The 15,737-nt window shown below is 52.0% G+C and overlaps 1 protein-coding gene across 1 annotated transcript in view; it reads left to right on the top strand.

The window, feature by feature from the left end:
• npc1l1 (NPC1-like 1) overlaps positions 1-15,709 on the top strand; it is a 37,164-nt gene extending 21,455 nt beyond the window's left edge. Inside the window, exons 15-20 of the mRNA XM_043681129.1 lie at positions 700-850; positions 3,556-3,787; positions 5,171-5,284; positions 8,220-8,382; positions 10,086-10,193; positions 14,021-15,709. Coding sequence (XP_043537064.1) covers positions 700-850; positions 3,556-3,787; positions 5,171-5,284; positions 8,220-8,382; positions 10,086-10,193; positions 14,021-14,178 — 926 coding nt within the window. The 3' untranslated portion in view covers positions 14,179-15,709. The remainder of the gene's footprint in view (positions 1-699; positions 851-3,555; positions 3,788-5,170; positions 5,285-8,219; positions 8,383-10,085; positions 10,194-14,020) is intronic.
• The last annotated feature ends 28 nt before the right edge of the window (positions 15,710-15,737 follow it).

Here is a 15,737-nt window from a genome sequence, read left to right as displayed (position 1 = left end):
CCCCACCATCGACAAGGCCCAAGTCAGGAGGGTGTGAGGGAATACTCCCCACTTGCCCTGGATGGGGGGAGGGCAGCTTCAACAACACTCGAGAAAATCGACACCATCCAGGGACAAAGCAACCTCCACTCGATTGTCCCCACCCCCACAAACCCCCACTCCCTCCACCCCCTGACGCTCAGTAACAGCAGTGGGTACCATCTACAAGACGCACTGCAGCAACTCCCCCAGGCTCCTCAGACAGCACCTTCCAAACCCCACGGCCACTTCCAGCGGGAAGGACAAGGGGAAAGATATAAAAGGGACCTAAGGGGCAACTTTTTCACGCAGAGGGTGGTACGTGTATGGAATGAGCTGCCAGAGGATGTAGTGGAGGCTGGTACAATTACAACATTTAAAAGGCATTTGGATGGGTATATGAATGGGAAGGGTGTAGAGGGGTTTGGGCTAAGTGCTGGCAGGTGGGACGAGATTGGGTTGGGATATCTGGGTCAGCATGGACGGGTTGGACCGAAGGGATCTGTTTCCGTGCTGTACATCTCTATGACTCTAAGTGGGACTAGATTGGGTTGGGATGTCTGGTCAACATGGGTGAGGTGGACCGAAGGGCCTGTTTCCGTGCTGTATGACCTTGTGAGTGACGTGCTGAGAATGTCTTGTTAACATCAAGTAGGAAATGTCTATTGTTTTGCTGTCCAGCGTCCAGGTTCATGGCTTACCATACACCTCTGAAAAATTCACTGGAGTACACTGCGGCTCTGAGAGTGTCTCGTGAACTCGCGGCCAATATCACAAGGAGCATGAGGGAGATCCCGGGGACCGATCCAAACTTTGAAGTCTTCCCCTACACGTGAGTTTTCAGTCACGGTTAAAGCCTCCTGTTCTGTCACTTCTCCTGGGAGTAGCGAGGTGGGGTTCTGCGTTTGATGAGGTGACAGACATTCACCGTGTTTGATGTAACTGGACTGAATTCATCGTACCGTTCAGAAGAGGTGCTTCGGCCTATCACCTGGCCAAAACGCCCGACACAGGTCCCACTTCCCCACACTAGGCCCAAAGCCTTGGTGTGGCAAGTGGCTCATCATTGTCTTTTTCAAAAGTTGTGCGCTTTCCCAACTCAACTCCCGTTTTCGGGCACTGTATTCCAGACTCCCACCACCCTCTGGGTGAAACTTCCCACTTCCACTCCGGCAGTCGTCGAATTTTCTTGACCAGATCGTAGAATCCCGACAGTGTGGAAACAGACCATTTGGTCGAACAAGTCCACACCGACCCTCGGAAGAGTCACTACCCAGGCCCATTCCTCTGCCTCAACCCGAACTTTACATTTACCCCAGCTAACCTGCACATCCCTGAGCACTATGGGTAATTTAGCACGGCCAATCCACCCTAACCTGCACATCCCTGAACACTATGGGTAAGTTAGCATGGCCAATCCACCCTTACCTGCACATCCCTGAGCACTATGGGTAATTTAGCACGGCCAATCCACCCTAACCTGCACATCCCTGGGCACTGTGGGTAATTTAGCATGGCCAATCCACCCTAACCTGCACATCTTTGGACTGTGGGAGGAAACCGGAGCACCCGGAGGAAACCCACACAGACACGGGGAGAATGTGCAAACCCCACACAGACAGTCGCCCGAGGCTGGAATCGAACCTGGGTCCCTGGCGCCGTGAGGCAGCAGTGCTAACTTTGTAAGGTTAAGTTAGCGACCAATAGACGGGTACTACTTTTGAGAGCAGACACTCAATTAATCTCCAACGCAACTCAGAAACCAAACTAACTGAAGTTACGGTAATTCTGAAGATCTGGATTGAAGCCAGGCGGAGTGGGGTGGCCAGTTCACTAATGTCGATCTGTTAGCTGTGCAGAACCAGGGTCGACTTTCACATGTGGTAGCTGGAATTTTCCATATATTTATGGCCAAAAGAAGAGGGCTTTTACAGGAGATCGACTTTTACTTGATTTGGTATGGTCATCTCCTCAAGTCCCCTCGAGTCCCTCCTTGTGAAAAGATGGCCCCCCCCGTGTTCACATCTAAGCTGCTTTCTACCCACCCTCATCATCCGCCACACCCTCTAACGGATCCCTCCCTTCTGCTCCACTGGATACGACCCGAGGCGTATCCAGCCTCCGACCTGCTCCGTCCCAGGTAACGTCCTGGTGAGTCTCCCTCTGCACTTCCCTTCCAGTCCAACCCCATCCTTCCGACAGTGTGGGGAGCCAGAACTGCACGCCGTACTCCAGCTGTGGCCCGGACAGCTCTGGCGTAACCTCCCTGCTCTTATAACCCACACCCCGACTGATCAAGGCCAGTGTCGTTGTCTAACACACCCTATTCCCCCTCCTGCTGCCCTCAGGCATCTGTGGAGGAGCTCCCTCTGATCTTTCTCGTCCCCTTCATCCTTATGCAATCATAGAGCTGTACAGCACCGAAACAGACCCTTCGGTCCAACTCATCCATGCTGACCAGATATCCTCCATTATTCCAGCCCCATTTGCCAGCGTTTGGCCCATGTCTTTCCTATCCCAACTGCCTTTTAAATGTTGTCATTGTACCAGCCTCCTCCACTTCCTCTGGCAGCTTGTTCCCTCCACGCACCACCCTCTGCGTGATAAAATTGCCCCTTAGGTCCCTTTTAAATTTAGGTGGAACTGGCCGTGGGGTTTGGAAGGTGAGGACCCTGGGGGAGTTGCTGCAGTGCGTCCTGTGGATGGTACCCACTGCTGCTACTGAGCGTCGGGGCGGGTGGAGGGAGTGGGGGGGTTTGTGGGGGTGGGGATAATCGAGCGGGGGGGGGGGGGCTGCTTTGTCCCTGGATGGTGTCGAGCTTGGAGTGTTGTCGGAGCTGCCCCCCTCCCCCCCCCATCCAAGTGGGGACAGTCTGGTCTGGCATAAGGTGAGAGTTCCGTTCTTGGGCGATCTCGCGTGACAAGAAAATCACGCAGCAGCAGCACTGTTTAAACAAATGAGGCTGGAATCCGATTACAGCCAATACAGGGAAGGACAGTACATGCTCTGCAGACAACCGTCCAAGTTTAGATTAGATTACTTACAGTGTGGAAACAGGCCCTTCGGCCCAACAAATCCACAGCCCCCCGCCGAAGCGCAACCCACCCAGACCCCTACATTTACCCCTTTACCTAACACTACGGGCAATTTTAGCATGGCCAATTCACCTAACCTGCACATCTTTGGACTGTGGGAGGAAACCGGAGCACCCGGGGGAAACCCACGCAGACACGGGGAGAACGTGCAAACTCCACACAGTCAGTCGCCTGAGGTGGGAATTGAACCCGGGTCTCTAGCGCTGTGAGGCAGCAGTGCTAACCACTGAGCCACCGTGCCGCCCCAAGTTCTTCAATCGTGTTGAGGAAACATGGAGAATCGACTGTATTCCATCACGCTACCCTGACTTGTGCCTTGCCGATGGTGGGGACAGGCTTTGGGGGGGAGTTGGTGGGGGTGGGCAGTGGGGAAAGAGTTACTCACTGCAGGATTCCCAGCCCCTGGCAGATCCACCTACTATCCCTTTCTCTGGATTACAGGATTACCTATGTATATTACGAGCAGTACCTGACGATAGTGAACGAGGGGATCTTCAACATTGGCGTGTGTCTGATCCCAACCTTTGTGGTGTGCTGTATCTTGCTGGGAATGGACATTCACTCCGGCTTGCTCAACCTGCTCACCATCGTGATGATCATCGTGGACACGGTGGGAGTGATGACGCTCTGGGGGATCGACTTTAACGCCGTCTCCCTCATCAATCTGGTGACGGTAAGGCACTCACAGTGCACTGTGTGTGAGACCAGGCTCTCCCTCTGCTTCTCGCCACTCAGACTGTTCGACCCATCGGCTCCTGCTATTCTGCCCTGTCCCATCTCCCCTCCACCCCAGGGGTTCACCTTTCCCACACTGAATCAGGCAGGGTTCAGAGCTGCTGGGAAAATAAGATCACTCTTACTTTTTAAAAGAGATGCTCATGTAACAAAACCTCCCTGCACACCAGCTTCTCCCTCTCGACTCTGTCCAGCCCGATTCCGAGAACCTCTATCGGATCTCCCTCTCCTCTCCGAGGAGAACATTCCCAACTTCTTCCATCACTCCTCATCCCCGAGGTTTCCCGTCCCCGGAACCCGTTCTTGTAACTCGCTTCGACGCTCTCTCTCCAATGTGTTGACGTCTTTTCTATAATATGGTACTCTATCCCTGTAATTCCACATTTCCCATGGTTAACCCACCTGACCTATACAACCCTGGGCATGGTGTGTAATTTCCCACGGCCAAAGCACACTAACCTGCACATCCCTGAGCACTATGGGTAATTTAGCATGGACAATCCACCCTGACCTGCACATCCCTGGGCACTATGGGTAATTTAGCACGGCCAATCCACCCTGACCTGCACATCCCTGGGCACTATGGGTAATTTAGCACGGCCAATCCACCCTGACCTGCACATCCCTAAACACTATGGGGTAACTCGCTTCGACGCTCTCTCTCCAATGTGTTGACGTCTTTTCTATAATATGGTACTCTATCCCTGTAATTCCACATTTCCTATGGTTAACCCACCTGACCTATACAACCCTGGGCATGGTGTGTAATTTCCCATGGCCAATCCACCCAAACCTGCACATCCCTGAGCACTATGGGTAATTTAACACGGCCAACGCACCCTAACCTGCACATCCCTGAGCACTATGGGTAATTTAGCATGGCCAATCCACCCAAACCTGCACATCCCTGAGCACTATGGGTAATTTAGCATGGCCAATCCACCCTAACCAGCACATCCTTGGACTGCAGGAGGAAACCCACGCAGAGATGGGGAGAATGTGCAAACTCCACACACACACTGTAGCCCGAGGCTGGAATCGAACTCAGTTCCTGGCGCCGTGAGGCAGCTGTTGCCCTTGTACCCTCTATTTTATATTGTCTTTCAATGTTCAAAGGGTATCACCTGGGCACCCTGACGATGGTGTGGGGGTGTGGGGTTACCCAGTTTGCCACTCCGTCAGCCCCCTCTCTGTGAGGAAGTACATGGCACTGCCAGGGCTCCAGGTTTCTACCTGAACCCTATTAGCCCTGGCACCCTGTGCCCTTCTCCCCCTCTCACCCCTCCTGCCCAGCTCTCATTCTGGCGTCTGTTCCCTGCAGGCAGTCGGCATCTCCGTGGAGTTTGTCTCTCACCTCACACGCTCCTTCGCCGTCAGCACCAAAGGGAGTAAGGTGGAGCGGGCAAAGGAGGCCACTTACACCATGGGCAGTGCGGTAGGTATGAGGGACTGGGGCTGCACATGCCATCGCGCCATGTACAGGTAGGGGGGCGTCTTGCATGGCTTGTGGGGGCTGAGAACTGAACCGTCAGCTCGCCGGGAATTCTGGGATTGGGGATGACCCACCAGCCATGAGCTGAACTGTCAGCTCGCTGGGAATCCTGGGATTGGGGATGACCCGCCGGCCATTAGCTGAACAGTCAGATCACCAGGAATTCTGGGATTGTGGACGACCCGCCAGCTGTGAGCTGAACCGTCAGCTCGCCGGGAATCCTGGGATTGAGGATGACCCGCCGGCCATGAGCTGAACTGTCAGCTCACCGAGAATTCTGGGATTCAGGATGACCCGCCGGTTGAGAGCTGAACCATGATGTGGAGGAGCTGGTGTTGGACTGGGGTGGACAAGATTAAAAATCACACAACACCAGGTTAGAGTCCAACAGGTTTATTTGGAAGCACTAGCTTTCGGAGCGACGCCCCTTCATCAGGTGGTTGTGGAGTATATGATCATAAGGCGCAGTTCATTAATATGTAAGTCCTAGAACTTTTTTCAAGTCACATTCTCAAGCTAACTTAAAGTTTTATAAGAAAAGGCGACATCTCAGCTCAGACAATGCATTAAAGGTGTGAGATCAAGAGTCTGTCTGTATCCCAATCTTGAGTCAGACTGGTTCCACTTCCAAAGTGGAATTTACAAAATATTCCATGGATTGACTGCCTGCAGATTGTGCATTTTTGAGCAAAATAAGATGTATCTGCAAATATAATTCTGCAAAGACAAATTCACCCCATAGACTTGTTTGTGTGTGTGTGTGCTTGAGAGATCGAGAGACATAGAGAGAGAGTGTGAGTGTGTGCGTGTTTGCACGTGAGTGTGAGTGTGTGATTGCGTGTGTGAAAGCTTGGTCAAGTGTGTGTGTGTGGGATGTAGCAGAAACCTGTGAGAGGATGTGTGCATTGGTGAGAGTGTTGTGGGGGGGTGCGGTGTATGTGTGTGTGTATAAGAGAGAGCATGTGTATGAAAGAGAGTCTGCGTGAGTCTGTGTGTATGTTAGATTGTGTGTGTGTGTGATAGAGTGTACAGGGCAGTGGGGTCACCTGTAGTGTGACATGACCCCAAGGTCCCGGTTGAGGCCATCCCCATGGTTACCAAACTTGGCCATCAGCCTCTGCTCGGCCCCTCTACGTTGTTCCCTGTCCCGAAGTCCGCCTGGGAGGGTGGTCACCCGAAGATCCGAGGCCGAATGTCCCTGACTGCTGAAGTGTTCCTCACCATGCCCTTAGAAGGACAGGGTATGACGCTCAACTCATTGATCGCCAGCACGAATGGGCCACAGCGAGAAACCGTAATGACCTCCTCAGGAGATAGACACTGGTTGCAACCGGCAGGGTAACCTTTGTTGTCCAGTACTTCCCGGGAGCCGAGAAATGACACCTCGTTCTTCGCTGCCTGCAACACATTATCGACGGGGGGTGAGCACCTCACCAAGACCTTCCCTAAGCCTCCACATACAGCCCCCACACCCACGCACACATCCTCTCACAGGCTTATACTCCATCACACTCACACTCAGATGCAAACACTCTCTCGCTCTCTCTCCTTCTCTCTCTCTCATGCGCACACACACACAAATGGGCCGTGTGTCTATGGGGCGAATTTGTCTTTGCAGAACTATATTTGCAGATACATTCTATTTTGCTCCAAAAAAATGCATAATCTGCAGACAGTCATTCCATGGACTATTTTGTAAATTCCACTTTGGAAGTGGAACCAGTCTGACTCAAGACTGGGATACAGACAGACTCTAACCTCCCACCTTTAATGCACTGAGCTGAGATGGCACCTTTTCTTATAAAGCCTGAAGTTATCTTGAGACCGTGACTTAAAAGTAGTTCTGGGATTTACATATTAAAGAACTGAAACCTGCAACCCATTCTAAGAGATGAAAGATTTCACAGCAAGCTAGGTTTGTTCAATATCTCGTTTCAGTTGAATGACACTGTAAACCTTTTGCTATTAAGTCTGTGTCATATGATCCTGCCCCACGAGCTCCCGGATGAAGGAGCATCACTCCGAAAGCTAGTGCTTCCAAATAAACCTGTTGGACTACAACCTGGTGTGGTGTGAGAGCTGAACAGACTCAGCTCGCTGGGAATGCTGGGATTGGGGATGACCCGCCAGCCGTGAGCTGAACAGTCAACTCGCCGGGAATTCTGGGATTGGGGATGACCTGATCCTGCCCCACGAGCTCCCGGATGTAGGAGCGTCACTCCGAAAGCTAGTGCTTCCAAATAAACCTGTTGGACTATAACCTGGTGTGGTGTGAGAGCTGAACAGACTCAGCTCGCTGGGAATGCTGGGATTGGGGATGACCCGCCAGCCGTGAGCTGAACAGTCAACTCGCCGGGAATTCTGGGATTGGGGATGACCTGCCGGCCGTGAGCTGAACAGTCAACTCGGCGGGAATTCTGGGACTGGGGATGACCCGCCGGCCATGAGCTGAACAGACTCAGCTCGCCGGGAATTCTGGGACTGGGGATGACCCGCCAGCCGTGAGCTGAACAGTCAACTCACTGGGAATTCTGGGACTGGGGATGACCCGCCAGCCGTGAGCTGAACAGTCAACTCGGCGGGAATTCTGGGACTGGGGATTACCTGCCAGCCGTGAGCTGAACAGTCAACTCATCGGGAATTCTGGGACTGAGGATAACCCACTGGGAATTCTGGGATTCGGGATGACCCGCCGGCCGAGAGCTGAACCATCAGCTTGATAAGAAATCTGGGATAGAGGATGACCCGCCAGGGATTCTGGGATAGAGGATGACCTGCCGGGCCCCCTGCCAGCGGAGACAGCCAGGGGCGGCGCTCCTTTCCCTGACCGAGCTCGCTCTCTCCCCCCCTCCAATGGTGTCCGTTTACCCCCTGACAGGTCTTTGCGGGCGTGGCGATGACCAACCTTCCCGGAATCATCGTCCTGCATTTCGCTCAGTCCCAGCTCATCCAAGTCTTCTTCTTCCGCCTCAACCTGGTGATCACCTTACTGGGTCTGGTCCACGGCCTGATCTTCCTGCCCGTCCTCCTCAGCTACTTCGGTGAGTCTGCCTCACGGTCAAGGGGGAGGTGGTGTGGGGTTGGGGGGGGGAGCGTGTGGCTGTGGAATCTGTTCACCAACATTATCACGTCGTTGGGGGAGCGGGGGAGAGGCACTGTCCATAGGTTAGTTGGATAACCCAATACACAATCCAGTTTAATAACAGGGGAAAGTGAGGACTGCAGATGCTGGAGATCAGAGTCAGACAGCCTGGCGCTGGGTCAACGTCAATGTCACCAGTTTCATCCTCTCCCCTCCCCGACCTTATCCCAGATCCGACCCTCCACTGCCCTCTTGACCTGTCCATCTTCCCTCCCAACTATCCTCCCCACAATCCTCTCTGACCTATCACCGTCGCCCCTCCTCACCTTCATCCACCTATCACATTTCCAGCTACCTTCCCCCAAGCTCCACCCCCAATTCCATTTACCTCTCAGCCCCCTCGGGCCTCCCCCATGTACTTGATGAAGAGTGTATGCTCGAAATGTCAGCCCTCCTGCTTGTCAGATGCTGCCTGACTTGCTGTGCTTTCCCAGCACCACACTTTTTGACCACAATTTAATAACAGCACTGAAACAGGCCCTACGGCTTCCTGCACTGCTTCCTAATCCTCACTGAGACCCACCACTTATTTCCCATACGCAATTTCCATCCCACTGTTCACCTCTTGCTCATGTGTCTGAATGCTCTGTTATAGGAAGGATATTGTCAAGCTGAAGAGAGTTCAGAAGCGATTTCCCGGGATGTTGCCGGGAATGGAGGGTTTAATCATAAAGAGAGGCTGGGACTTTGTTCACTGGAGGTTGAGGGCTGACCCTATAGATGTCATAGAGTTATAGAGATGTACAGCACGGAAACAGGCCCCTCGGTCCAACTTGTCCATGCTGACCCAGATATTCCCAACCCAATCTAGTCCCACCTGCCAGCACCCGGCCCATATCCCTCCAAACCCTTCCTATTCATATGCCCATCCAAATGCCTCTTAAATGTTGCAATTGTACCAGCCTTCACCACTTCCTCTGGCAGCTCATTCCATACACGTACCACCCTGTGCAGGAAAAAGTTGCCCTTCCTGTTTCTTTTATATCTTTGCCCTCTCGCCATAAACCTATGACCTCTAGTTCTGGACTCCCCCATCCCAGGGAAAAGACCTTGTCTATTTACCGTATTCAGGCTCCTCATAATTTTATAAACCTCTATAAGGTCACCCCTCAGCCTCCGACGCTCCAGGGAAAACAGCCCCAGCCTATTCGACCTCTCCCTTTTGGTCAAACCCTCCAACCCTGGCAACATCCTTGTAAATCTTTTCCGAATCCTCTCAAGTTTCACAAAGTCCTGCCTCCAGCAGGGAGACCAGAACTGCACGCAATATTCCAACAGCGGCCTCACCAATGTCCTGTACAGCCGCAACATGACCTCCCAACTCCTGTACTCAATACTCTGACCAATAAAGGAAAGCATACCAAACGCTGCCTTCACTATCCTATCTACCTGCGATTCCACTTTCAAGGAGCTATGAAGCTGCACTCCAAGGTCTCCTTGTTCAGCAACACTCCCACTGAGCTACTATTAAGTGTATAAGTCTCGCCTTGATTTGCCTTTCCACAGTGCAGCACCTCACATTTATCCGAAATTAAACTCATGCAGTTGGGTGGAGACCAAAACACTTCACGCTCCAACAACAAACTGTCTCTATGTTTCCAGGACCAGGCATCAAAAGTGCCCCATTGCTGCAACAGCAGACTGTTAAGGAATCCCGGCCCGATAAGACGTATCTAAATGGTTGCTTTCATAACTTTGGCTACGAGGGATCTGCTGAAGACAAGAAAGCCAACTCAACGACACCCAATCCAGCTAGCGGCCCTCCCAGGCAAAAACTGTCACTGTTTGAAATTCTCACTGAGCCGAATCCCCAGAAATTCCCAGCTCCCGGTCCAGAGACACAACACTGATCCCGGGATCCAATATCAGAGCATGTCCGCCCGCCCCCCCCCCCCCCTCCCAGAGCCTTGCACAACACCACTACATGCACAGGCTGTCTGTTGGCATCTTCTCAGCTGGGTGGCATCACAGTGGGGCACAAAGGAGGCACTTCTGCCCTTTGTACACCTGCTTGCTGCCAAGAACTGCCCTCCACCGTAACCTCAAACTGTTCCTTCCCCAAATCCCTGCGAATGTTCCTCCCCACTCCGCCGCACTTACCCAAGTCCCGATGGAATTGGCCAGTTCCAGATCCCAGCAGCTCACGGTGCCCACCGACGGATTCCCTCAGCTCAGAGCCAGTGCGATCTACAGTATGGAAACAGACCCTTCAGCCCAACTTCTCCATGCTGCCCAGTTTTCACAATACGTCCAGTCCCATTCGCCTGGGTTTGGTCCATATCCCTCTGTCCCTATCCTGTCCATGTACCTGTCCAAATGTTTCTCTATCTCTGGCAGCCTGTCCCAGACACTCCCCACCCTCCGTGTGAAATAAAATTGCCCCTCTAGCCTCTTTTGTATCTCTCACCTGAAACCTATTCCCCTCTATTTTTTGACTCCCCTACCCTGGGGAAAAGCTGTCAGTGATCTCCCTTCTCTGCGCCTCTCATCATTTTATAGACCCTTCAGTTTACAACGCTGCGGGGAAAATAGGCCCAGCCTTTCCTTATAACTCAAGCTTTCCAGTCTAGGTAGCCTGCAAGTAAATCGTTTCTGCACTCCTTCTAGGTTAATATAATCCTTTCTGGATCAGCGAGACCAGAATTGCACACAGTGCTCCAAAAATGGCCGAGCCAATGTCCTGTACTTATGCAGCATGACCTCCCAACTCCCATTGGCAGGGCGCTGACCAATAAAGGCCTTCTTCACCACCCTCTCTGTGAGATCACTTTCAAGGAACTATCTACCTGCAGCACGCCTCGATATCCTGATCATTTTGGACATTTGTAATCAAATCACCCCTCGACCTTCTCGTCCTTGTATTCTGACCTTTCCCAGCCCCGGGGCCTTCTGGGATGATCTTTTCTGTGCCCCCTACCAGTGCCGTCACATCCTTCCTGAGGATTGGTGCCAAAGTTGGATCCAGTGGAGGGAGCAGTATTTCACCCAGGTGGCCGAAGTGCACAAGACAAGTAAGTCATCTGCTGTTCTCAAAGCCACTTGATGAAGGATAGAACTGGAACCAATCTTTACACATGTCTGCATTGATCAGCACTTTGCACGGTGACTCAGTGGTTTGCACTGCTGCCTCACGGCACCAGGGACTCAGGTTCGATTCCACCCTTGGGCGACTGTCTGCCTGTGGGGAGTTTGCACCTTCTCCCCGTGTCTGCGTGGATTTGATCCAAAGACATGCATGTTAGGGTGGATTGGACATGTTCGATTTCCCCATGGTGACCAGGGATGTGCATGTTAGGGTGGATTGGACATGTTCGATTTCCCCGTGGTGACCAGGGATGTGCAAGTTAGGGTGAATTGACCATGCTAAATTACCCATAGTGCTCAGGGATGTGCAGCTTAGGGTGAATTGGCCATGCTAAATTACCCATAGTGCTCAGGGATGTGCAGGTTAGGGTGGATTGGCCATGCTAAATTACCCATAGTGCTCAGGGATGTGCAGCTTAGGGTGAATTGGCCATGCTAAATTACCCATAGTGCTCAGGGATGTGCAGCTTAGGGTGAATTGGCCATGCTAAATTACCCATAGTGCTCAGGGATGTGCAGCTCCTGCTTGTCAGCTGCTGCCTGACTTGCTGTGCTTTCCCAGCACCACACTTTTTGACCACAACTTAATAACAGCACTGGAACAGGCCCTACGGCTTCCTGCACTGCTCCCTAATCCTCACTGAGACCCACCACTTATTTCCCATACGCAGTTTCCATCCCACTGTTCACCTCTTGCTCATGTGTCTGAATGGTCTGTTATAGGAAGGATATTGTCAAGCTGAAGAGAGTTCAGAAGCGATTTCCCGGGATGTTGCCGGGAATGGAGGGTTTAATCATAAAGAGAGGCTGGGACTTTGTTCACTGGAGGTTGAGGGCTGACCCTATAGATGTCATAGAGTTATAGAGATGTACAGCACGGAAACAGGCCCCTCGGTCCAACCCGTCCATGCTGTGTGACTCTCTGCCCCTATCACGATACACCTTAAGCGTCGCTAATGTGCCTGCTTCCACCCCCTCCACGTTTCCCTTTGGGTGAAAAGCTTCCCTGCACTTTTCCCCTAAGCTGTCCCCCTCTCACGTTGAACCTGTGCCCTCTAGTGGTTGACCTTTCCACCCTGACAAGAAGCCCCTCTCTATCAATAATTGTGTCGACCTTTTATCAGGTCGCCCCTCAACCTCCGTCTTTTCAGTGAAAACAGTCCAAATTTAACCAACCTTTCCTCATAACTCCAGACTGGTCTCTGCACCCTCTCCAAAACATCCAGATCCTTCTGGTAGTGTGGCGATCAGAGCTGGACGCAATATTCCAAATGTGACCTGACTCAAGTTTTCTACAGCTGTAACGTTAAATTGAAAACATTAAATTGAAATGTCCTGTACAGCCGCAACATGACCTCCCAACTCCTGTACTCAGTACTCTGACCAATAAAGGAAAGCATACCAAACGCTGCCTTCACTATCCTATCTACCTGCGACTCCACTTTCAAGGAGCTATGAACCTGCACTCTAAGGTCAGTGCTGGACTCAGTCAGAGAGATGCACAGCACGGAAACAGACCCTTCGGTCCAACCCGTCCATGCCGACCCAGACATCCCAACCCAATCTAGTCCCACCTGCCAGCGGCCGGCCCATATCCCTCCAAACCCTTCCTATTCATATACCCATCCAAATGCCTCTTAAATGTTGTAATTGTACCAGCCTCCACCACTTCCTCTGGCAGCTCGTTCCATACACGTACCACCCTCTGCATGAAAAAGTTGCCCCTTAGGTCTCTTTTATATCTTTCCCCTCTCACCCCATGTCCCTATAATTCTAGACTCCCCCACCTCAGGGAAAATACCTAGTCTATTTACCCTACCTATGGCCCCTCATAATTTTGTAAACCTCTATAAGGTCACTCCTCAGCCTCCGACGCTCCAGGGAAAACAGCCCCAGCCTGTTCAGCCTCTCCCTGTAGCTCAAACCCTCCAACCCTGGCAACATCCTTGTCAATCTTTGCTGAACCCTTCCAAGTTTCACAACATCCATCCAGAGCAGAATTGCACATAATATTTCAAAAGTGGCCTAACCTATGTCCTGTCCAGCTGCAACATGACCTCCCAACTCCTGTACTCAATACTCTGACCAATAAAGGAAAGCATACCAAACGCTGCCTTCACTATCCTATCTAGCTGCGACTCCACTTTCAAGGAGCTATGAAGCTGCACTCCAAGGTCTCCTTGTTCAGCAACACGCCCACTGAGCTACTGTTAAGTGTATAAGTCTTGCCTTGATTTGCCTTTCCACAGTGCAGCACCTCACATTTATCCGAAATTAAACTCATGCAGTTGGGTGGAGACCAAAACACTTCACGCTCCAACAACAAACTGTCTCTATGTTTCCAGGACCAGGCATCAAAAGTGCCCCATTGCTGCAACAGCAGACTGTTAAGGAATCCCGGCCCGATAAGACGTATCTAAATGGTTGCTTTCATAACTTTGGCTACGAGGGATCTGCTGAAGACAAGAAAGCCAACTCAACGACACGATGTAATGGATCAACTTGGACAGAGGAACATACAGCACCCGGAGAGACAGAAAGCTCATCGGAGAAAGGATCTGACTCAGTCGGAGCTCTCACGGACACTCTCCCCACCGTCACTTCCTTTTAATGCCTGTTTCTGTACAAAGACAAAGGCGGGGGCGATGTGGGGATTTGAACCAGGTTCCCCCAGCTCGAGCTACTGGCCAGGGGTCCCGAATGTTCCTCCCCCAATCCAGCTAGCGGCCCTCCCAGGCAAAAACTGTCACTGTTTGAAATTCTCACTGAGCCGAATCCCCAGAAATTCCCAGCTCCCGGTCCAGAGACACAACACTGATCCCGGGATCCAATATCAGAGCATGTCCGCCCGCCCCCCCCCCCCCCTCCCAGAGCCTTGCACAACACCACTACATGCACAGGCTGTCTGTTGGCATCTTCTCAGCTGGGTGGCATCACAGTGGGGCACAAAGGAGGCACTTCTGCCCTTTGTACACCTGCTTGCTGCCAAGAACTGCCCTCCACCGTAACCTCAAACTGTTCCTTCCCCAAATCCCTGCGAATGTTCCTCCCCACTCCGCCGCACTTACCCAAGTCCCGATGGAATTGGCCAGTTCCAGATCCCAGCAGCTCACGGTGCCCACCGACGGATTCCCTCAGCTCAGAGCCAGTGCGATCTACAGTATGGAAACAGACCCTTCAGCCCAACTTCTCCATGCTGCCCAGTTTTCACAATACGTCCAGTCCCATTCGCCTGGGTTTGGTCCATATCCCTCTGTCCCTATCCTGTCCATGTACCTGTCCAAATGTTTCTCTATCTCTGGCAGCCTGTTCCAGACACTCCCCACCCTCCGTGTGAAATAAAATTGCCCCTCTAGCCTCTTTTGTATCTCTCACCTGAAACCTATTCCCCTCTATTTTTTGACTCCCCTACCCTGGGGAAAAGCTGTCAGTGATCTCCCTTCTCTGCGCCTCTCATCATTTTATAGACCCTTCAGTTTACAACGCTGCGGGGAAAATAGGCCCAGCCTTTCCTTATAACTCAAGCTTTCCAGTCTAGGTAGCCTGCAAGTAAATCGTTTCTGCACTCCTTCTAGGTTAATATAATCCTTTCTGGATCAGCGAGACCAGAATTGCACACAGTGCTCCAAAAATGGCCGAGCCAATGTCCTGTACTTATGCAGCATGACCTCCCAACTCCCATTGGTAGTGCGCTGACCAATAAAGGCCTTCTTCACCACCCTCTCTGTGAGATCACTTTCAAGGAACTATCTACCTACAGCACGCCTCGATATCCTGATCATTTTGGACATTTGTAATCAAATCACCCCTCGACCTTCTCGTCCTTGTATTCTGACCTTTCCCAGCCCCGGGGCCTTCTGGGATGATCTTTTCTGTGCCCCCTACCAGTGCCGTCACATCCTTCCTGAGGATTGGTGCCAAAGTTGGATCCAGTGGAGGGAGCAGTATTTCACCCAGGTGGCCGAAGTGCACAAGACAAGTAAGTCATCTGCTGTTCTCAAAGCCACTTGATGAAGGATAGAACTGGAACCAATCTTTACACATGTCTGCATTGATCAGCACTTTGCACGGTGACTCAGTGGTTTGCACTGCTGCCGCACGGCACCAGGGACTCAGGTTCGATTCCACCCTTGGGCGACTGTCTGCCTGTGGGGAGTTTGCACCTTCTCC

Source organism: Chiloscyllium plagiosum, chromosome 42 (genome assembly GCF_004010195.1).
Source record: "Chiloscyllium plagiosum isolate BGI_BamShark_2017 chromosome 42, ASM401019v2, whole genome shotgun sequence".
In the NCBI taxonomy this organism is placed as follows: domain Eukaryota; kingdom Metazoa; phylum Chordata; class Chondrichthyes; order Orectolobiformes; family Hemiscylliidae; genus Chiloscyllium; species Chiloscyllium plagiosum.
The sequence above is the reverse complement of the archived record's forward strand: the minus strand, read 5'-3'. Positions and strand labels throughout refer to the sequence as shown.